The following is a 24361-nucleotide window of genomic DNA, read 5'->3' on the forward strand; positions in this document are numbered from 1 at the left end:
AGTGCTCAGGGGACTGCCATGATACAATAGCATTAGATTTCAAATCGCTAGTTGTAGTGGTGAAATGCAGCTGTTGTTTCAGAATGCTCGTTTGTGTTTAAAAGTAATTAGCAGCCTTTTCTAAATAAAAGTGAGTGTTGTAGAGCAGGGGAAACATTAAAATGTGCATGGCCTAAAATCTCCAGGACCAGGATTGGGAACTATTGCTTTACTTCATAGTTTATGGTAGATCTCCATGGGGCGGAACTATGTGAATGTAGTCAGAGATGTTGGCTATGGAAGTTAAATAAAATGTTCAAATGTCTAAGCCACATATGTACCCATTAAAAAAGATTGTGGAAAAACATAAAGGCCAAGAAGACTAATATTTACTAATGCACCGTTGACATTAGACCTGCCTCTGCTGAAAATACTACTACGTGCTAGTCTGCTTGAAGAGATCAGTAAAAAACATCATAGAGCAGGAAGTATCACTAGGATGGGTTATACTTCTTTAGAAGAACATTACACAATTTTAACATCAAAAGTCATCAGCAATATTTGTATGTTTGATTTTCTTTTCATGATAAAGCTATAGACTGCCAAAGTGCACTTAAAGACGCAGCAGAACCGCTATTTAGCAACAGCGGTCTATGATGATAAAGACATGGTGTAGGAAATAATAAGACGTTGTTTTATTTACATACAAATTTAAAGATAAAACTATGCCAAGGTCCTTTACTGAAGCTACATTAGTCAAGGTTTAACGAATACAAGTGTTAGTGTTATCGCTGGGAGACTTATTTCTTAAGACTGGTATTTTTGTTTAATTCTACTTCATAGGAAGGATGTTCTGTTTGTATATGTTTTTACATATTTAAAACAGTCTTGCATTTTGTGTAGCTGTGCTGACAAATCTGTACCAGGTGCTAAATCTGTAATTGTGTTGTCTGCATGATAGTCCTGCATGGTGGAATTTAAAGGGAAATAAAGAAGGGGCCTAATATAGAACCCTGATGGACACCATATTGAAAGAATTTTTTTAAATGGTAAGGGGAGAAAGGGGGAGCAGAAACAAGATAGTGAAGAAAGAAAAATGTGAAATATAACTGTTTCCCAAAGTGTGGGTCATGCCCTCCTGGTTTCCATTAAATGACTAAAAAAATTCAGAAAGGTAATCAAAACTAATTAAACAAAGCCAGGTGATTTAAATTACATGTTATTCATCATTTATCTTACTTTTGGGCCATATCTTTAATATTTTTATTGGTGAGAAACCACATCTGGCATCATTGGCAGGGGCAGAGTTAAAATAGATGGTTTCAGGTAAAAAAAGAAAATCTGTTATCAGAAAATTATCCAGTGTCAACCATCCAGAATACAGGCCTAATTTTGCACATTTGTTGTATTGCTCTAAAATAAAATGAAGGTTTTGGGAAATATATCTTAGTCTTGTTATTGTTTGTTGATCAAATATTTGATTAAAAGTTTGGATGGGCTCCAGCACATTTTCAGATTTTAAACAGGCATTGTAAATTTTGGGGATAGATGATATGAGGAAGAGGACTCTAAAAAAGAGGAAGTTTAAAAAAGGAAAAATTAAAGAAAAGGCGAAAAAGGTAGAAAACATAAAAAGTAAGAAAATAAAAACAAAAAAGAAAGGAAAAATTTAATTTGAGAGGAAACGAATATAGGAGGAAAACAATAAAGGACCTAAGGAGAACCTTGAGGAACACCGTATTGCATGTTTTCAAAAGAAGTTTCTTAAATGTAACAATATTAAGACCTACAGTATACTAGATATGTTTTTAACCCTGTATATACCCAAGCATTATATCATGATTACCTAATTCTGTATTAGTACATTTTGTACATTTGTTGTTTGCTGTTTCTGATTAAATACCCATGTAAGCTGATAAAAAGATAAATATTTTCTATATTTGAGTCTTTGATCAGTTCATCAGAATGTCCTGGAAGATATAATTTGAACGAGTAGTTAATAACACTGAGACATTTTAGTGCTATATAAGCTGGAACACATAAATATAACAATCATAAAATATCCACAATGAAATGTAAAAGAAATCCTTATTTTTGAGTTTGATTAATTCATTTCACTCGTTTAGGCCATCAGTTCAGATTCGAGTTTAAATATCAATCATGGAAAATATTTTAGTCTGTTCTTAAGGATGAGTGGTTCTGTTATAACAGACTATAAAATAATGTCAGTAATAAGTTTATCCACCCCTGTAGATGAAGCTGATGAGGATGATGAAGAAAGCCTCTCGGTTTCATTATGGTGGAGAAAAAAAACTTTCAAATGATGACCCCATTGTGTAAAAAAAAGTGCATGTAAGTGTGTTTTCTCAGAAGCCCTGGATGTGACAGTATGCCTCCAGGCTGGAGAAGGTAATGTACAGGAGCCACAAGCCAATGAATAGCATGGATGTGAGGATCTTGAGGGCTTTAGGCCCGCCCAGCTCTCCACCCACAGAGGGGCGGCGCCGCAGCATGAGCACGCCCATGTCGATGAAGGCGCAGATGGTAAAAAGTGTAACGGAGAAAGCCAAAGAGCCTGGCTCCACTTCAAACGGCTGACCTTGGACCTCCCAGTAGATGGCTGAAATGGACCAGGCCACTCCGATCCCCAGGAAGACGTTCACGGCATTGCTTCCTGTCACGTTTCCCACAGAGGCGTCAGCGTACTGATCCTGAACTGCCGCGACTTTACTTGCAAACGTGTCTGAGAGAGAAAAATGTAGAGAGTGTGAGAGAGAAAGACAGAAAGGTGGAAAATTAAAACCAATTGAAAGAAGCGGAAGAGAGGAAAAACAATAAGGAGAGAGAAGGAAAGAAAAAGACATAATATAAAAGGGAGAGGATGAAAGAGAACAGACAGAGAGAACAAATGACAAAATATGAGGGAAGTGGGAGAGAAAACAGACCAAGAAAGAAAGAATGAATGAAAGATGAGGAGAAATTAAAAAAGAAAAAACAGGGTAGAAGAGAAGGAGAGGAGAGAAGGAAAAAGGCAGAGAAAAAAAAGGTTCATTATTTGTTCAAAATACTGTATCGTGCTTATTAATGAGAGCAAAACAAAACACACACACCCCCACACACACACCTGGGATGGAGGTGCCGAGAGCGACAAACACCACGGCTGTGACGGTGTCCCGCAGCCCCACAGTGCAGCCAAAATGAGACGCCAGGTCTCCGATGACGGCTGTGAGGAAGCCAATGACGATGATGGAGATGATGAAGCAGGCCCAGCCATTCCAGTACTCAGTCGGCGGGACAAAAGCGAACATCAACTTCCAAAACACCGTCATCATGTGCATGAAGTAGTCGCAGCAGGACGGCCGGCGTGGCTCGGCCCCTTCGCCTTCACTGCCCTCTCCTGAGAGACAAGCACAAACTTTAACTACTCCCTCTAACTTCCTTTCTCCAGTAACTCCACTGACAAATACACATTACCAAGTAGTTCCAACATTAAATGCTCCTGTCACAAACCACAAATTGTTTTATATGTATTGTATACCTTTTTGACCAAAAGATCTTAAAGATCCAGTGCACTGGTTAAAAGCTTTGTTTGATACACTCTATAGGGACTGTAGGCCACACTCCCAAAACTTATGAAAGGAGATGACTTGAATTTAAGATGGAACTTTTTAGCCATATACCTCATTCCCACTACACTGGTGCTGGTGCCAGGTGCCGTTCAGGTGCTCGGCTGGTGCTGGACTGGGAACCACCAAGAACCGGCCCGCATTTACACTAGACAGGAGCTCAGCTGCATGATATGTCACAGGCCACGCTCACTAAACAGAAACGACCATGGCCGAAGTCAGTTTACTGGTTATTCTCCAAATGTATTTCAGTATCCAAAAGCAGCTTATTCGACGTGTTATAACCGCTGAAAGTCTTTCTTCAGTTTTTTTAGCTCATACACTATTTGGTCGGTTGTTCGTGTGAAGCCTGCGACTAATAGTTCTTCCCTTATTTCCTCATACACTTTTTTTTTCTTTTTGATCAAAGTTGTTTTATTTATTTTCAAACTTTACAGAAAAAAAAACACAACAAACCACAACAAAAGAGAACAGAACACAAAATCAAACCCTCCCAAGCCCCCCCCCCCCCCCCAAACACCAGACAAACACAAGGATGCCATAACAATCAGATGTCCATAAATAAAATAATAATAAGTAATCTTGACACACACTTCCTTTACGGTACTATCTTATCTGCGTTTATAACCTCAGCAAAAGTTAAGAAAGGCTGCCAAATACTATAAAATGTGTCAGTAGACCCTCTAACTGTATACCTAATTTTCTCCAGTTTAAAACAGTGCATCACTTCCCTTATCCAGTGGCTAAATGTTGGTGGATCAGGGTCTTTCCATTTAGTCAAGATTAATCTCCTAGCCAAAAGGGAACAGAAGGCCAATATTTTAATTTTCCTTTGGTTAAAACTGGTATTTTTTGGAGGCACACCAAACAATGCGACAAATGGAGTTGGCTCTACTATCTCTCCAAATACTCCAGAAAAAGTCTCAAAAATATTGGTCCAGAACATGTAGAGTCTTGGACAAGTCCAGAACATGTGCAGCAGAGTTGCAGGAGTCTGTCTGCATCTGTCACACGTGGTGTCTATATCAGTCTTAATCTTAGAGTGTTTGACTTTTGACCAATGTAGACGATGCACAATCGTAAATTGTATTACAGCATGTCTAAGGCAAATGGATGATGAGAAAATTCCCTGTATTATTTTGTGCCAGATTTCCTCTGAAATTGTCTCATCTAAATCTGTCTCCCATTTATTCCTAAGTAAGTCTAAGGGTGTTAAATCATACATATTGAGTATTTCGTAAATCCTGTGTATAGTTCGTTTTTGGACTGATTTACATTCAAATATTGAATCTAATAAAGAAAGTGGAGGGCATGATGGGAAATTATTAGAATTCAATGCCACAAAGTTCCGAAGCTGTAAGTACCTATAAAAATGTGATTTGGGAATGTCGTATTTCTGCACCAACTGTTCGAAGGATGCAAAATTTCCATCAATATAGAGTTCAGACAATGAGACCAAACCCTTTCTAGCCCAAACTTTAAAGGCATCATCCATCATAACGGAACAAACATGTAATTTTTAGCAATTGGGGCAGCCTGTGGTAACTCCGTAAGGGAAAACGATAGTCTGAATTGATTCCAGATTTTAACTGAATGTATAACAACTGGATTAGAGGTCAAACTAAAGATTGGTTGAATAAATGGTATTTTAGAACACAATAATGCTACTAGAGAAGTGGGCCTAACTAAAGCCCCCCCCAGAATTGTTCAAACAGGGGGATTAATGTCATTATTTAACCAGAACAACAGCGCTCTTATATTGGCTGCCCAGTAATAATACATGAAATTTGGAAGTGCCATCCCTCCTTTTGCACGAGGTCTCTGCAGTATAATTCTTTTAATTCTTGGGTTTTTTTTGTTCCAAATAAAGGTTGAGATCTGATTATGTAATTTGGAGAAGAAAGATTTTGTTAAAAATAACGGAAGGCACTGAAAAATATACAAAAACTTGGGCTACACATTCATTTTTATTGTATTAATTCTTCCACCCAATGAAAGATGGAGGTGGTCCCAACGCTCAAGATCTTGTTTAAGATTGGATAAGAGAGGTGGATAATTGGCTCCGAACAAGTCTTTATGATCATGCGTAACCCAAATCCCAAGGTATTTAAATTTTTTAGGGCTAATCTTAAAGGGAATTGAGCTTAAAGATGACAGACTGACCCCATCACCAACAGGCATTAGTTCACTTTTCTGGATATTAACTTTATAGCCAGATATTTTGCCAAACTCTGTAAGTAGAGTCACTAACTTAGGTAAGTTTGTCAGGGGTTGTGACAAGTACAATAACATGTCGTCTGCATAAAGCGACACCTTATGTTCCAATCCTGCCTGTTGAATACCATGGATATCGGCTCTTTGTCTCAGAGTTAAAGCAAGTGGTTCCATTGCGACTGCAAATAGAAGTGGAGACAGAGGGCATCCCTGCCTTGTGTCATGTTGAAGCTCAAAATTAGCAGATATGCTGTTATTAGTAGGCACAGCGGCTAATGGAGATGTGTATAAAAGTTTTATCCATGATATAAGCTTACAACCAAATCCAAACCTCTCCAGAGTATTAAAAAGATAGCCCCATTCCACACGGTCAAATGCCTTTTCTGCATCCAATGAGAGAACTACCTCCGGTGTGCCAGGTGGGGAAGGGCCATAAAGAATATTCAAAAGTCGTCTGATGTTAAAAAAAGAATAACGATTCTTAATAAACCCCGTTTGGTCAGGTGATATGATGGAGGGCAACACGGTATTAAGTAGGGATATTGGACGGTATGAGCTACACTCGAGAGGGTTCTTGTCTTTTTTAAGGATTAATGAGATGACTGCCTGACGCATGGTTGGTGGTAGGGATTTTACTGAAACTGACTCTTCAAAAACTGATAACAGTAAAGGTGAAGAAAGAAATCTGTTGGGAAACCATCCGGTCCTGGTGACTTGCAACTCTGCATAGATGCAATTGCTGAGGCTATTTCTTCCACCGTGAGATTTTCTTCCAATTCAGCAACATTCACTGGATCTATAGAAGGGATATGTATATTATTAAAAAAGTCCTCCAGGGAAAGAGGATCGACACATGAATCGGAAGCATATAGTGACTGATAATAATTTCGAATACATGCATTAATTTTAAGGCTATCGGTATTTTTTAAACCTTGCTCATTGTTAATTACAGGGATAGACTGATTGGCAGTTGTAACATCCTTGCCAACTCAGTCCGGGAGGGTAAGATCTGGGTCACCGGATTACTGAGCCGCTCCTTTGTCTCACCCTAGTGTGTTTGTGTGTACATGTCTCCCTGGTTTGTGATAAGCACCAAATTAAGATCACCTGTCCATCCTTACGTGTGTCTCTATTTATAGCCCAGCCGAACTCTCATCACGTTGTCTGTTCACTGACGTGCACCTCTGTCTGTCGTGGTTGTAATGATCTTATGTGTGTATGTGCTTTTCCAGGACTGAGCAGAGTCTGCAGGGAGGGGTCAAAGTCGAGGGTTTATTGCTGCCGCGTCACGGTCAAGGTCAAGGCTGAGTGACTCTCTGAGTGACTCTACTCGCCGCTGCCTGTTTTTTTTGTTATGTTTTGTTCGTTTCTATTTTCAAACCCGACCCACCTGCAGACCCCCAGCCTTCCATGTTTCTGTTGCTTCGCTTCTTGTTTTTCATATAGTGTACTGAGTTAACAATCTCAAAGAAAAGAAGGAATAAAACTTGTCATGAACTAATCCTGCTTTTGCGCCCGCTTCCTTCACCAGAAGTCATGACAGCAGTTCTTTGTTTTAGCTGATGAGCAAGTGTTCGCCCAGCCTTGTCCCCATGCTCATAGGACATATGTCTTGATTTAGAAAGAAGATATTCAGCCTGCCTTGTTGACAGGAGATCAAACTCAGTCTGCAAAAGTATACGCTTTTTCATTATGTCTGCAGAGGGTACATAACTATATAGTCTATCTAGCTCCGGTATCTCATCAGCCAGTTCTTTAAAGCGTGCAGTGTCATTTTTATTTTTCTTTGCGCAATATGAAATTATCTGGCCTCATAAATATGCCTTAAGTGACTCCCATATAGTTGAAGAGGACATCGCTGGTGTTTGATTGATCTCAAGAAATAATGCAATCTCAGAGGAAATGAATTCAGTGAAAGCTTCCTCTGATAGAAGCAAGGAGTTTAACCTCCAGGGACGGTAGCTGGATTGTGTATTGGGGATACGCATTTTCATAATTAGGGGACCATGATCCGATATAACTATAGCTCCTTAATGACATTTGGTAATAAAAGGAAGAAGTCTCTTGTCTAGGAAAAAAGCATCTATACGGGAAAAGGTCTTATGAACAGAAGAAAAGAAGGAATATTCTCTGGAAATTGGGTTACGAAACCGCCAAACGTCAGCTATACCATATGATTTAAGAAAAAGTTTAATTGAACGTGCTGATTTAGAAAGGGGAGGTTTTCTGGACGAGCTACGGTCTAAAAGGGAGAGTACACAATTTGTGTCGCCACCAAGAATAAGGCGGTGTGATGATATATCTGGTAACCGAGAGAAAATATTTGAGAAGAATGCAGGGTTATCCCAGTTTGGTGCATAAATATTGGCCAGAATGACTGGGAGGGAATAAAGCTGGCCCACCACAATAACATATCGCCCCAAGGAATCAGCCTCTATACTAGTCATAGTGAATGGTGTAGCCGGAAATGATCCGTTGTATGTAAATGAGTCTCCTGAAGAAATGCGATGTCCGCATCAAGTTGTTTTAAATGTGCAAATACCTTTTTACGTTTCACGGGATGGTTAAGTGACTTAACATTCCAGCTCACGAAATTAACTGAACAGCCATTGAGCCCTTTAAAAGTTTGGATAGCTGTCATCTTAAGGGGAAGTATTTATATGTATGAAATCCATAAAAGCAACTTGAAAGTGAGTGAAAATTAACATGGACATCTGACAGAATAAGTCTGGTAGAAAAAAACCCCCGGATAAAACCCCACCCCCTCCCCCCCATCACCTACAAGAACATGGTGAACAAAATACCCTGCAAAAACAAATCCACACATTAAGTGTTTGTGTTGGGAGCTCTACAGAGCCAACAGCTCACGCTTCCGCCAAACCCACCATACTAAAGTTACTCAAATAGCGCATTATGATATGTCGTAAAATCTGCGAAATAAGATAGTAATAATAATAGTAATAACAATAAGGAAAACAGTTAAAGTAAGCCTTTAACACCGGCAAAGGCAATAATATTAGACGCTTCTCTTAAACTGCAACTAATCAATACAAGCTCACAATTAAGGAAGAGCTTTATTATTAATTAAAAGATATAATAAAATAGTAATAACAACAATAATAATGATGATGATAATAATAATAATACCAATAAAATAAATAAACCAAACAACAAAAAAAAGTAGGGAAGGAAACCTTAACGATATATCAATAGTAAAATGAGTGATGTTTCCATCAGCAGCGAGACTATTAAGCAAATATTGTCATGTCAGAATTATCCGTGGAAAGTCTCCTGCTCATGACTGAACAGTACCCTGTACGTCCTCTGGGAGGAGCTAAAAACAACGTGAACTAAAAGGTCACTGCTCCACTGAAACGCGGTCTAGGCTGGAAAACGGTATAGACGGATAAGTTAAGTGTTTTCATAGTTTTCAAGCCTCTGTGGGGATAATGTTTTTCCTGATATACCTCATGGCTTCCTCTGCATCTGTGAACACCTTTTCTCTCCCATTGTGTGAAACACGTAAACGGGCTGGGTATAGGATGCCATACCGAACGCCCTGACGATTGCGCAGTAGATTCCGAGCCTCGGTAAACGCAGCCCTGGCCTTGGCAACACTCGCAGTATAATCCGGAAAGATGGCGACTGATTCTCCGTTAAATCTCAGCGGAACCCGAGCGCGCGCACGGCTCAACACCTCGACACAGTGTTGGTGATAATGAAGTTTAGCCATGATGACACGCGGTTTTCCATCCGATATTCTTTGAGGCTGAATTCTATGTGAGTGGTCCACAAGCACATCCTTCTCCAGTTGTAGTGTTTCTTTCAGCAGCCTCGAAACAAACACACTAGAGTTTGATCCCTCCGTCTCAGCCACCCCCACTATCCTGATATTGCATCTTCTCATCCTTCCCTCCATGTCCTCGCATTTCCCTCTTAGCTCAGCTACCTCTGTTTTCAAACAAGTGACCACAGATTTTAAAGTTGTCACCTCGTCTGAGCACGTTGATAGGCCGCCTTCCACCTCCTGTATCACGGTCTTCATCTCCTGTATTTCAGAGTGAAAGGCCGCCGCATTGTTTATAATTTCCCTTTTAACGGATTGTATCTCGTTCCTAAGGGCGCTGAAATCATCGGCAAGCGCATTTTTTAGTTTAGGCTTAATTACTGCCGAGATGTCTTCTTTTAATGAGCGAAGAATTTCGGATTTCAAGGCCTTAGGATCCATTTTCTCCGGACTGCCCGGAGGGGGTGGTGTTGCTCGGGACCGGGTGACGGTGGAGCACGAAGACGAGGCGACGTTGGGCCTAGTATTAGATGATGCGTCGTATTTATATTTGCGTAGTTTTTTCGCCATTGACCCGCATGTTAATTTCCCCCTTAATTTAAAGTAAAATCATATAAAATTTTATATAGTGTTTTCGTAAAATAAAGCGCTTATTTATATTAAAAAACAAGAGTTCGGCGAGAGCACGAGCCAAACACGTCCTACCCCATAGCCACGCAAGAGCGCCCCCCTCACTTTTTTTTTCTTAAAGCACTTTCCAATTTCTGCGAATCTCGGCGAATGTCCAATAATGCCGAAAAAACGCTTTTGTTTCGTCTGCGCTCCACATTAACGGACTTTGGGTCTCCGCCATTTTTTTTAACGCTCCCTATAACTCCGCCCACCGCTCGTGACATCACGGGTTCTCGCAACTAGACCAGTAGAGTTTAGGGGCCGGTTTGGTGTTTATTTTTGGGCACCGGCACCAATTTTTTTCTGTGGGAAAGCGTGGCACTGGTTCCAAAATTGGAAACCGGCACGGAAACCAGAGCAGTGGAAAAGGGGTAACTGTCTCTCTCTCTCTCTCTCTCTCTCACACACACACACACACACAAAACAAACACACAGTACCTGCACTGACAGTGACAGCCTCGATGAATTGTTCTTTCCAGGAGTGTGTTCCAATCACTTCAGCCAGATTAGTGTCCTTTAACAGACGTTCAACAGTGTCCTACACATGCGCACACACATACATTAACATAAAAATTAAAATTAAGATAAAAATTATCACTGCAAATGATCAATTGAAAATATTTTGATTTCTATACACTAATCATTCAGAGCACACACTCTCACACACAACCATGAATCAAAATCAAACTGAAAACCGAAATCAGACAGAAAGAAAAAAAAAAAGAATCAGTGGTAATCACAGCAATCCAAACAAACACGCGAGACTCTGATTGGTCAGTGGTTTAATTTGACAAGCCAATCGCCTACTTCCAAAGATTAGAAAGCATCCAATCAGAGTCTTGACCAATAAACTATCTACCACTCCATGAACAGGTCTCATGCAGAGGGGTGGAGCCTTCTCTACCGGGTCTATCGTGCCATTGGGGGCCATTCCCTGGCGGATCTACAGGACAGGGAGTGTGTTGTGTTAGCACAAAACACACACACAAACACAAAGAGACTAACATGCCACTGGGCATTAATACGTTTATCCACATAAAAGAAACAACAACATGCCTCAAAGTATAAATAGTAGCACCCCTACTGGAGATGGAGTGTACCTTAAAGGCCACGCTCTCCTCAATGATGACTTCCAGCCTACTGTGTTCGCCCAAGACAGGCCTTCCCTTCTCAGCAATCTTCCTTGCCTCTTCGAGCTCAGGACTGGGAGCACCTGAGAATAAGTAAGAGACATTCCAGAAGAAATAAAAATCATACAACACCAAAATGTAAGGTTTCTTACATTTTAGTGTTAGATGTGTATTAGACATTTATGGAGTTTAAGGAATCTTCAGTGATAACACTTAAGCAAATTTGCAACAATAATCATTCCAAAACCTTCCAGTGATTGATGGGTAACATGACAAGCTATGTGTTTTTATTTTTTATTTTATCTATTTTTATTTTATTTTAATTTAATTTACTTAAAGAGAGAGAGAAAAAAAGTGAGGTTGCTGAGGTAACAACTGTTCATAGCTGCTATAACATTAGTGAGAACTGGAACCATTGTAGTTTTGCAGGCATTTCATGAGATAACTAACCCATCCATCCATCCATCCATCATGGTCTTCTAAACTAGGGGCCATGGAGGCCAATGGTGACCATTGTATTTTTTCCCATTTTTACGACTGTGGTAGGACCTCTGGTCAACACATGCATTCACACACTATGGGAAATTTGGAAATACACCAATTAGCCTAATCTGCATTTCTTTCAACTGTGTGAGGGACCGGACTACCTTGAGGAAACCAACCAGCACGGGGAGAACATGCAAACTCCATGCACACAGAATGCGAGGCTGGAACCTGAACCCTGGTGGTGCGAGATGGAAGTGCTGATCACTGAGGCACCATGCCTCATTTTAAATTTAACCATAACTTAATAAAATTTTATTTTTTTATTAAATAAACAAGTGTAAATAGTAAGCCGGTTCTGGATTTTTAAGAAATGCAGATGCTGACCTAAGTGCATGAATCCAGGTCAGGATGTAGGAGGCAGGAGCAATACATGATCACTAAACAAAGACTTGGTAAGAGCCGCTCTGGATAACACAGAGTGTATTTTTCACAAAGTTATTGTGTTGTGTATTGAGTTCTATTAAATTTGCCTCATTGCGTGTGTTAGTTTATTTATATTATTTTCTCTTCATGAACATAAAATTGTTGTTGGTGGTGCCCCCAAAACTATATCAGCTTGTATGTGCTTTGTAGTTCAGATTTAGTAAAGATTTTGGCTACACCCAACTTGTTAAAGTGTGTGGGAAATATAGGCAAAAAATAAAGATACTTAATAGGGACTTTGTTCAAACCATGATAATCTATAGATGGGCTTCCTTTTCTTTTTCTAAAAACCCTTTTAAGGGGGATTATACACCTGTTGGAGGGCTACTTAGATGTACTCCTCCATGACTTGGGCCGACAGAGAGTAAATGCATTCAAGAGAAGGTGTGGCTCCTGCTAGCAGCTCTATGGCCCAATCCTGTGATAAATTTAATGGAAAATTTCCACATGAACATAATAATGGGCTTTCTATTGTAGCAAATACCAAGTTCATAGAGGAGATACAAAGAGACCTGGCATGGCAGTGAATGGATTAGCATGAGATTCCTTGCTTCCTCTAGGAGATTTGTGGGTCATGGGTCTGCAATAGTGGGAAGCCAAACACTACCAGGATCTTGGTGCTGATGGTGGTAAGGAAGGGGAGAGTTGGGAGTCGGAATTTGGTTTGTGCTGTAACATTATAAAGGTTACTTGAGTGCATAATCTGACCCAGCAGTACAAAATGTGGGCAAGAATGCAAATTGGGCAAATTGGGCCTTTGTGATTTCTCTGTTCCAGAACAAGGCCTCTAGAAGGTTGGCGTGTTAGCATAGCATGCTAGTTCTGTAAGCAAATCAGCTTTCAACCCTTCACAATAGGCAGCTTTGAGGAATAGCTTGTTTCAGCTGCTATCTGCGTCCATGAGATGGGAAAGTATTTTGTCATGAAGGCACGTATGAAAACAAGTGCAGGTCAACAGTGTTTTATTAAACTATATATAATAAATTATATCACATTACAAATTAAGATCAAGGCCAGGAATTGGAATGACCAATTGAAGGGTTGTAGGATTACTTAAGGATATAAACTGAAGCAGGCAAGTGCTAGTTGAGTACATGTTGTAAGATCTGATATGAAAGTTCTTATGTATTGTGTGTGAATGTAACTGTGATTGGTAGTTTTGTGAACATTAACATGAGAGAGCATGTAATGGGGGTCATCTCAATGGTTGTAGTCCATGGAAATTACAGTTTGATGGCAATTCTGATAAAGAAATGACATTGACCTTCTGTTATAGGAAAACAATCTTTGTGGTGGAATCAATAACCCCACCTCATCCCACCACTCTTTTGTTGATTAGCTCTTATTGTCACAGGACCAACCGGAGATAACAACAGATGACTTAGCAGTTTAGCCCGTGTAGCGTGGATGGTAACCCAAACGCGGAAGTAGCGCAAAGAGGCAGGATAACCACGCGAATATTCTTAGAACTCTCTCGTAATGAGAGCAAGAGTCTACACAAATAAACTCACGTTCTTACAACACACACTCGGTTAGGAATATAAACCCAGAAATAGTAAGTACTCACGATTTGACAGGTACACGTCGGAACCAACATGGGCAACTCAATGACCGAGCGATGTGATGCGCCATTTTGCCTCCTTTTATGCTTCCTGTGTCGCGACCGTACTACTTCCGGGTCCTAGTGCTGGTCGCGGAGCGAGTGTGTATGACACTTATAATAGCACAGCACTTCTTACTTGTCCTTACCTGCGGACCAACTGTTGGGCCGACGGTACGTCAACCTCCAGTTCTTGGTGTTCGAACATCGGAGGCTGGAAACCGTCGCATACCTCAAACGGACTGAGATTGGTAGCAGAAGTGACATGAAGATTGTGTGATAACTTAGCCCATAGGAGGTAGCGAGCCCAGGAGCGCTGGAGATCAGCGATGAAGCGATGGGGCCCCCTGTCCGAATCGATGTCTTTAGGGAACCCATGCAGGCGGACTACGTGCTCTAATATCAGCTGCGCTGTGTTTTTGGCTGACAGGAGTCTGGTAGGGGCCACCAGGTGCACGGCTTTGTAAAACCGATCGATTATGGTCATTATGGTGGTTTTTCCTTTCTGAGCCACCAGAAAGCGCGCTGGACGAATTGAAGAGAGCATCGGCTGCCTGCGATGATTTTTTGCGGTTTCCCACTCCGTATCGCTGCTGAGTGGCATCAAATTTTTTTGGAGAAGAAGCTACAGGGGTGTAGTTTCTGATCTGGACCTCGCTGATAGAGAACAGCCCCAGCGCCCACATCTAAGGCGTCCACCTCCACAACAAATGGTTTGCTTGCATCTGGATGGAGAAGAAGCGGTGACAGGAAGGTGGAGATGGCGGTGGAGTTGAGGCTGAAAGGATGAGATGATGGACGGGTCAGAGCGGTCAGGGGTGCTGCAACCGTACTGTAGTCCCAGATAAAGCGACGGTAGGAGTTCGCAAACCCGAGAAAGCGTTAAAGTTGCTTAAGGGTCTTGGGTAGGGGCCAATGACGCACAACTTCGAGTTTTTGCGGGTCCATGGCCACACCCTGGGGCGAGATGACAAAACCCAGGAATGTGGTGGAGTGCTCGTGAAAAGCGCACTTCTCCAACTTTTACAGTTGGTGGGCGTGCAATTTCTTTAATACCGCTCTGACATGTTGGATGTGTTCGTCAACTGTACGTGAGTAAATGAGGATGTCGTGGAGGTATGCAAATGCCCACCACCCTAGCATGTCCCTGAGAACATCATTGATGAAATGTGTGTCATCGCCCTCTCTGATGTGCACCAAGTTGTATGCGCTCCGAAGGTCCAACTTTGTCAAAATGGTGGCACCAGAGAGGGTGTCCAGGGCAGAGGCAGCTGATGTCGATTCTTAATGGTAATGTTATTTAGCCCCCGATAGTCGTCACATAGGCGAAGTTCACCCCCTTTCTTTTTCACAAAGAAGGACCCCGCAGCGGCGGGCAATGAGGCGGGCCAGATGGTACCTTGGCAGAGAGCATTCGACACATACTCCTCCATCGCCTACGTCTCGTGGCAGAGAGGGAGTAGAGATGGCTGCGGAGAGGTACGGAGCCCGGCTGAAGGTCAATCGCCAGATTGTAGGGGCGATGAGGCGGAAGGTGGGTGGCACGTCTTTTGCAAAACACTTCAGCCAGGTCCCGGTAGGCAGTGGGAATGGCGTTGGTGTCGACGTCGGGGGCCTCGGACTCCCTAGAGCACGTCACAACCGGTGCTTGTAAGCAGAGCTCGGAGCAGGTCGGCCCCCACTGAAGAATTAGATTCTGGGTCCATATGAGGGGATCGTGTTGAAGCAACCAAGGGTGTCCGAGGATGATGGGTGGTAAAGAGATGGTGGTGAGATGAAGTTGGGTCTGTTCTTGGTCAGGTCGATGACTAAGGTGATGGGTTGAGTCTGAGTGGTGATGGGGCTGGATGATAAGGGCCAACCATCAACAAAAGTGATCCGAACCGGCTGGGATAACGCCTCGAGTTTTATTCCCAATTTTTTGTCATGGACGCTACTACGGAGAGTCGCGATTTCGCTGTTCAGCTGATCAATCAACCTAGCGTGTCCATCCACCACATCGCAGAGGTGGGCGTAATCCGCTGGGTTAACTGCTGGCTCAGTCATTCTGTCACGGGACCAACCAGAGATAACAACAGATGACTTAGCAGTTTAGCCCATGTAGCGTGGATGGTATCCCAAACGCGGAAGTAGTGCGAAGAGGCAGGATAACCACGCGAATATTCTTAGGACTCTCTCGTAATGAGAGCAAGAGTCTACACAAATAAACTTGCATTCTTACAACACACACTCGGTCAGGAATATAAACCCAGAAATAGTGAGTCCTCAAGATTTGACAGGTACACGTCGGAACCTACATTGGCAACTCAATAACTGAGCGATGTGATGTGCCATTTTGCCTCCTTTTATGATTCCTGTGTCTTGACCGTACTACTTCCGGGTCCTAGTGCCGGTCGCGGAGCGAGTGTGTATGACATTTATAATAGCACAGCACTTCTTTCTTGTCCATGTACACCAATTAGCCATAACAGTACAAGCCAAAACATTATACCCTGTATTGTGTAGGTTCCTCTGTGCCACCCTGGGCCCTTGTGGCATGACCTCTAGAGGGTATGCTGTGGTGTCTCGCACCAGGACGCAAGTGCCATCGGATCTGGCAGTCTCTAATGCACCAGATGTTCTGTTGCCTTTCTTTCTTTCTTTCTTTCTTTCTTTCTTTTTTAACACCTGTAGAAGCCACCTTCTACAGCTATATTCATGGCGAGCTGGTGCCTTTCTATCATGGCCAGTGTTGGCTTTTACCTGTGAGTTGTGCTGCATTTGCTTTTTGTACGATTGGACCAGATGGGCTGGACTTTGCTCTGCACAGGCACAAATGATCCTTTAGTGCTAATGCCCCTAATTGTTTCCTTGCTAATGTGTTAATTGGTGTAGTGGCTGAGGAAAATAATTAAAAAAAACTTATAATGGAAAAGTATGTACTGAGCATGATGTACAGCTTACCCTGATTCAACAACAAATCTGCAGCAAAACACAAATCAGACAATAAGTCAATCAATCATTTCATTAATCAATAATGAAACAAGGTAGATGTATCATATTCAATCTCAGACTAATAGACAAGCATAGTAGGATGAAAGAAAATGGAAATTTAGACAACGGTCAGTGATACACTATTGCACGCTTTTGAAACTGGAGACAGTAGACAGTGTATATGGATGTGTGTTTGTTTGTGTGTGTGTGTGTGTGTGAGAGAGAGAGAGAGAGAGACAGTGGGGTTGGGAAAAGGTTGCCGACTGCAACTTGATGCTATAAAAAAAAAATCTCACACAGACAGACCTCACAGGTCATCACTTTACAGGTATACACACACATACACACACTTGCTTGCACACATACCTGAAATTCCTCTCTTGAGCCACTGAGGTTCTTCAAGGACAACATAAAAGTTTTCTCGCTTATCATATTCCTGGACATTAATGATTGGCACCTGTAATGTCTTACTACACACACACACATAAAGAGAAAGACAGAGAGAGAGAGAGAGAGAGAGAGAGAGGTGATGACAACTGCTTATTTCCTTCGAGCTTAACCCCTAAAATATTAACAGAGACCCTGATGCTTAAGTCACTTCAAAGCTGAACTTGCATCAATACTTAACAACAGACAGTGAATAATTTAAACACACACACACACACACCACATGCTAAGTCAGATGTTTTTAACATTTAAGTTGAATAGAACCTATAGAACAGTTAGATAAGTCTGTTAGGTAAGTCAAACTGGGATTTGTGATGAAATTTCTGGTGAATGAAGGCATAAAAGCGATTGACATAAACAGAAGACTTCAAGCACAGTATGTTGATGAGAAACAATTTGAACTGTGCATTTATTTTTAAAAAGGCAGTATGTCCATAAAAGAAGATTTCAGTTAAGGTGGCTCGAAGCCCATTGGAGGTGTTTTCATGAACATTCGGAAGGTGTAACGCCTGATCCTTGAAAAATCAATTGAAACGAGTTACATGCCTGTGGGAACTGCACACACAATCCTTCACCAACACCACTTGCACGTTACAAGAACTTGGCTGAGAGTTATTGCCACAAAACTGGCACATATATAAGTAATCCCATGTAACTACTACACAACAAACACACAACCACCATATACTAAACCAAAAAAAAACTGTACACCAAAAACTACCAGAACACTATATCAAACTAACTACAATACTGCAACCACACAGCTCCTAACAGCTCTATTAAAACAACAATGACACAAAAAAAATCCCAAACAATGCTATAGTTAAAACAAGACTACTACGCAAACCACCATAATCTACTGAACAACTACCAGGAATTTACCAATGACAGAAAAAGCACTATAAATGAAATGAAACTAATGAAAAAGCACATAAAATTAAAATCCACCGTACAACAACAGAATCGCTACACAAACATACAATTTTAAACAAAAATAACGTTAATAAATGATGCACAACAAATATGCAACTATCATATAATTAATAAATTCATTCATCGTCTATACCGCTTATCTGGTACAGGGTTAAAGGGGGCCTGGAGCCGACCCTAGGAGATTTATTGCAGGGCGCACGTACACACACTTAACACTCATTTACACATTTTCATTTACACATTGAAAACGTACCAGCTCTCCTCATTGCTGAACTCCAGTTCACCCTGTGTTTGTTGGTAGTCGACTCCGCTGTGCGCCGTTCCATCTTCGGTGTGAAACGGGATGACAACGGTGCCCCGGGTCCCCGTCTCCCGAGTGACAGTTACCTCAGCGACACCCGCACACTCAGCAACAAGAAGCTCACGCCGCCCAAATGAAAAAACGCCTGCATGGTCATCGTCCAAAATAGTTACTGTGGCAACCATTGGTTCCACCAATCGGACGGCCTGTGTGGCTTCAACCCCCGGCTCCCGTAGGTTCGAGAGACGAATAAAGAAATGCTCGTCTTCTTCAAAAACATCATCGTCTATGATGCCAATCTAAAAAAGCACACACATCATATCACTGACACATACACATAACTGCTGTATCAGTTGTAACCTGCTAATGCTTCCACACAAGTGTCAAAGATCATGTTGTTTGTGAAAGTTACTAATACAACATTTACCAAAAAAGCTAGACTGTGTGTCTAACCTCTGCCCCCACCAGTCTACCCATGGTATCAGAGCCTCCATGAATTGTTTGCTTATTACCTATCCATCTTACTCTAGCTTAAAACACACTTTCCACATCTCTACCTTTATCTCTTTTCGTGTTTCTCCAGGTTGAAACTCCAGTGTTCCCTCGCTGTAATTATAATCCACTCCAGCTTGGGCTGAGCCGTTTTCAGTCTGGTAATCCACTTGGAATGTCCCGGACCCACTGCCCCCGCGTAGTATAACCCATACACTCAGCTGGCCGCAGTTTTCACTGCAGCGATAACGCTCCTCCTCAAAAGCCACAAGTGCGCAATTCTCCAGATCATCATCAGGGCCGGAGCTTGAGCCTGCACGTTTAGCCTGTTCTGCCGCAGCATGCTTCTTTAATACATTTCCAGCTCCGATGATCATGCGTGTGGCCTGTATGCGGTAAAATGCACGACTCTTTGGTTGCTTCTGCAAATTAGAGTAGTTGGCCATCTCAATCAACTGGTCTAAGTCTTTATCTGGATGTTTCTCTCTTAGGTCACGCAACATACGGATTACCTACAAGGACAAAACTTTTATCAATAGCAACATCAAGAAACATCTAAAATGTTGCAAAATCTCATATACATAATTTTTACAGTAGCAATATTTTGTGTAGTAAAAATTTTGCAAAATTTCAATCATGTTTCAGCAAAGATTTAGCAGTACTTCATAATATTTTTGTGAATATATATATTTGAAATGTTTTAGAAACGTTTCTGTAATGGCTCTGAGAGAAGTTAGAAAAGTTGTTAGTGTTGAAGTATTACAGTGTTGAAGAAACCTTAAAGCAACACGCCAGCTACATTTCCAAACTGACTAATTTGTCAGACCAAATAGTTTCTTTTATTTAGCTACATTTTTCAGACTAACACCTTTCCTGTACCTCCTCACGCTCCTGCTCTGGGTCTTTGCCAGTCTCAATGATGTTGACATTGCTGGCAGTTGTGCTAGGACCTCCGTTGGCATTGCCATGGAACTTCCCCTCCATGATAACATCGATGCCGTTGGGTGCCAATTCGCCCTCCGTCTCCACAATGATGCCGTGGCGCTTGTCAGCACGATAACGGCGATGAAGGTATTTGTAGAAGAGGAGCCGTCGGTCTGCGATCCATGCCATCAAAACACAAATGGGGAAGAACAAGAGTGTCAGCAGGGCTTCCCACACCTAACACAAAAAAAGGAAAAACACACACAGGTGTGAATATATGTTTTACAAGTTAATAAAAGTGCAGAGAATAACCTAGGTTCCAAAAAACAGCAATAATCTATTGATGTTCATGGTCATTTTTTGAGATCCCTGGTAACTTCCCCATAATTATGCTACCATTATCTAAAGAAGAGGACCTTACACTACAATGTTTCAAAGTGACATCACCCCTAAAAAGTTTTAGCAAAACATCTGCCTGGTGGCTGTACAGAAGCTAATGCAAGCACCAGGCAAAGACAAGTGATTCTATGCCTCATGAACACAAGGTTCTGCCCTAATAAAGTAAATGTGTTGTGGCTGTGGGGAGATAAAATGTGATGTGGCTGTGGGGAGATAAAATGCTTTTCATTGTTTTTCAAAATATGATTACTGTATGAATATGCCTGGCTTAGGTAAAGACTTGATGTGTCTGAAGAGATGAGGCTTGTAATAATTCTGTTATGACAGCAGCAGATCTGAAAAGATTTGGGTGAATAAGACAATATGGGTGCTGGTTGATGATGTATTTAAGAAGACGTTCTCCCAGGAGCACAGTGGAACCAGACTGACACTTGGTGATCCAATTCTGATCTGCGCTAAGTGAGGATCATTTGGGAGCAGCCAGAACGATCCATCATTGACCCAGGATGGAAGCAACAGTCATAGAGAAGAAAAATAATGACATGTTGTGATTCTGTATAGACTAACAATATCACTGAATGGGATTCCTACCACTTTAGCTGCAATGATTATGTCCTTTCTGAACTTTCTGGTTCTGAGATGTGGAAGAAAGCATTCTTTATCTTGAAGCAGAGGCTTTGCCAGTAAATGTTGTTGCCATTTGCTGTATAGCAGTCCTACTCCATTTGCTTGGTCAGTAATTCCACATCTTATGCATTCGTACAATTTATTTCTTGATGCATTCCCAAATCTTCTGGGTTGCAAGAGCAGTGTGTCTTAAGATTCACTTGTCTAATTGCAAACATTTCTAAAGAAGCTCCAGGGGCACAAATGCAACAGCCCACTTGAAGGAAAGTACTTTAAAGTACACTTTAGTGTCTGTATTTGTGAGTGTGCTGAATTTCATAAGCAATGAAATCCTCCATTCCACTTTTAAACCACAATTACTTTTGAGGGCTCTCAGGTGTCCTGTTTGCAAACACTTTCACGCCACACTGATAGGAATTAAAATAATCATCAATATAGATACAATACCGTTGACAATAACAATAACTTGATAATGATCACTATTTCCTACAAATGCAATTTAAAAGTTATTGACTAGCTAGCTACCATATAATGATCAAGCTAATCATAATAGCAAATGATTATCATCATTATCATTCTTCTTCTTCTAATAGCAAATGATTATCATGATTTGTCTGTATGTCTGTAATTGATTAGCTTATTTAACCCAAAATGTTAAACATTAAACAAAGACACACCTGGACAACACCCGGGGAGATGACCGAGATTATAAGGTAAAGCCAAATGTAAGCGAAGATGCTCCAGGAGGCAGTGATGAAAAACACCCGCAGGTGTTTGATCTTCCTCACCTCTCCATCAGGGATTACAACGACGCAGATCGCAATAATCACAAGCATGTTAAAGGCGGCGCTGCCGACGATGGTGCCAGGGCCAAGCTCACCTGATTTGAAGCCGTGTCCACACACCTGAATACACAAAAACTCAAAATTTACCAATAACACACCCTTACACGTATTAAAGATGCAAATCTTCAATAAGGTTAACATCATTTATGCTTACATACATGAAAATATAGAAATGAGGTTTTTGAAACCAGATATCAATTTAGTTTGATCATGTTATTGTTAAGCAATGCCACACTCCAGGTTGTGAATATCAGTGTTTCAAGTATGATATTGCTTTTATACACCATTTATATTGATTTTATATCAGTTTCACAAATACCATTATCAACAGATTATGATTTATTTATTTATTTACCCTGATATACCCTAACACATGTCCTTCCACGACATTCGGAACAAACTAACCGCGACTGGTGAAGCTGGCGACGGACCGCTGGTGTTTTTTTTATAAATGGCTCTTAATTTTCTAGTGCCACTAGTTAATATTTAGTTCCCATAACAAAACTTCCCTAAACAAAATTCTCCTCTGGCAAAACACCATCATCTCTTCATTCTTGTGATTATAGCATAATCTTTCAGACCATCTTAGGCTCAGGGAACAAACATAATTACAGAGAGGTGGCCATTAAAAAAGAAATAATGCGGACAAATAGAATAAGGATGTGCCAAAATACAGCTGAAGTACACGGCAGATTTGGCCAATAGAGGGCATGAGACGCCTAGAGAGGGTGGCAGAAGGGTCAATAAGTGGATGGTTGAGGACAATCTGTAATCTCTTATTCAAAATGGAAAAAGTAGAGTTGCGCATTTTCCAACAAAAAGAAAAGATTGTAAGCGCCTGAGGTTAATGAGCATCCACAGGCCCAGGGAAAGTGAGTTTGGAAATACTTTCCAAAAGCGTGAACAGTTAATGTATAATGGGAATGAACCTGAATTCTGGCTTTGTGTGTGTGTGTGTAGGTGTGTGTGTGTGTGTGTAGAAAGACGGTGTGTGAAATAGTTGCTTATTTGCCAAGATGACTACAGTGTTAACTGTTTATCTTGTGTTAATGAGTGTGTGATATTACACAGCAATGTATGTGTGTGTGTTTGTGTGTGTGTGTGTGTCTGTGTGTGTGTGTGTGTTTTGCATGCTATTTTTTTGTCTTTGCATTGGATCATATTGCCCTCAGTATCAGAAAGGGTCTGTAGAACAGCAGATGTGTGAACACCCTGAGTGTGTGCTTACAACAAAAGCCAAGGTGGTGGTTTGTTGTGTCTTTAGGATGTGTGTGTTTGTGTGTGTGTGTTTGTGTTTGTGTTTGTGTGTGTGTGTTTATACGTTCTGCTATTGACACTGTCACAAGAGAAGATGACAGAGATGACCCAGGGCAGAAGTAAGTGTGTGTGTATGTGTGTGTGTGTGTGTGTAGTTCTGTGATTGACAGTATCTCAGATCAAGTAGATTCAGTGGGATATAATGTGTGTGTGTGTGTGTGTGCGTGTGTGTGCGCGTGCGCATACCTCTATAACTGACAGCAGGATCTCCGGCGCAGAGGAGCCGAGGGCCATCAGAGTGAGATTGGATACGGTTTCATTCCATATCCGTACCGTTATCACTGTCTGTTCCCCATTCGGCCCTGTGACGGTCACCTCTTTTTCCTTAACAAACACAGATTTTGAAATTAAATTCTTTTAGTAACAGCTTATTACAACTAATTACTACCAAGTACTTTTTAGATTCTGACTGGGTAGGAGGTAGATAGCTAGAATTGTTGACACCTTCGGTAAAAACAGGTAACATTCTTGGCCCCGATATAATCATATGTGATAATGTAAATATGAAACTCTATTTACGCTGAGTGTACTTTTAGGTGCTTTTGTGTGTGTACCTGTGAGGTGATGACCTCGATGGCGGCCATGAAGCGGTCGGCGATGATGGACACACCAAGGAACATATAAAGCAGACACAAGAAGTAGATGATCGCCCGGATCACCTGCTGGGGCAGCGGCGGGTTGTGAGGGAGCCAAACGGGTAGCAGAATCCCATTGGCACACTGAACCTTATCCATACAACTCCGCTTAGTGCTGCTGTTTACCTCGACACCGCCACACACACACACGGACAGGACGAGGAGGCGCAGGAGGACAGGACAAGCCATGTCCTTGTAGGAGCAGGCAGGAGAGAGACAGTCCCCTCCTGAAGAGAAAGGGACAGAGAGTGAGAGAAAGAGAGGCATACACAGAATTTTGCGTCTTATTTTTATTACAAGAGTTGTATTAATCAGATGATCCTATAGATGGCAGTGCTGTATAGTTTGTAATTATTCACCTATAATTTGAGTCTTATACCTATAAAAGAGGAAAGTAGAGTTAGTTCTTCTGCGGCAGAACCAGGAGATGGAGGCAGATCAGTGGGTTTAAAACGCTAGAAAAGAGTTGTTTGGTGGCTTAGAGCTTAGCC

The 24361-nt window shown here is 41.4% G+C and overlaps 1 protein-coding gene across 1 annotated transcript; it reads right to left on the reverse strand.

The window, feature by feature from the left end:
• Positions 1-421: 421 nt before the first annotated feature.
• On the reverse strand, positions 422-24059 carry slc8a2a (solute carrier family 8 member 2a). The gene is made up of 12 exons (XM_053485755.1): positions 23790-24059; positions 23422-23559; positions 21751-21978; positions 20003-20284; positions 19189-19635; positions 18584-18930; positions 17317-17420; positions 11379-11491; positions 11138-11221; positions 10717-10816; positions 3104-3376; positions 422-2722 (listed from the first exon to the last, which is right to left on the reverse strand). Exons 1-12 carry the CDS (start codon positions 24057-24059, stop codon positions 2346-2348), a joined length of 2763 nt encoding a protein of 920 aa, XP_053341730.1. The 3' UTR covers positions 422-2345.
• Positions 24060-24361: the final 302 nt, after the last annotated feature.

The sequence above is a fragment of the Clarias gariepinus genome, chromosome 24, assembly GCF_024256425.1.
Source record: "Clarias gariepinus isolate MV-2021 ecotype Netherlands chromosome 24, CGAR_prim_01v2, whole genome shotgun sequence".
Lineage (NCBI taxonomy): Eukaryota > Metazoa > Chordata > Actinopteri > Siluriformes > Clariidae > Clarias > Clarias gariepinus.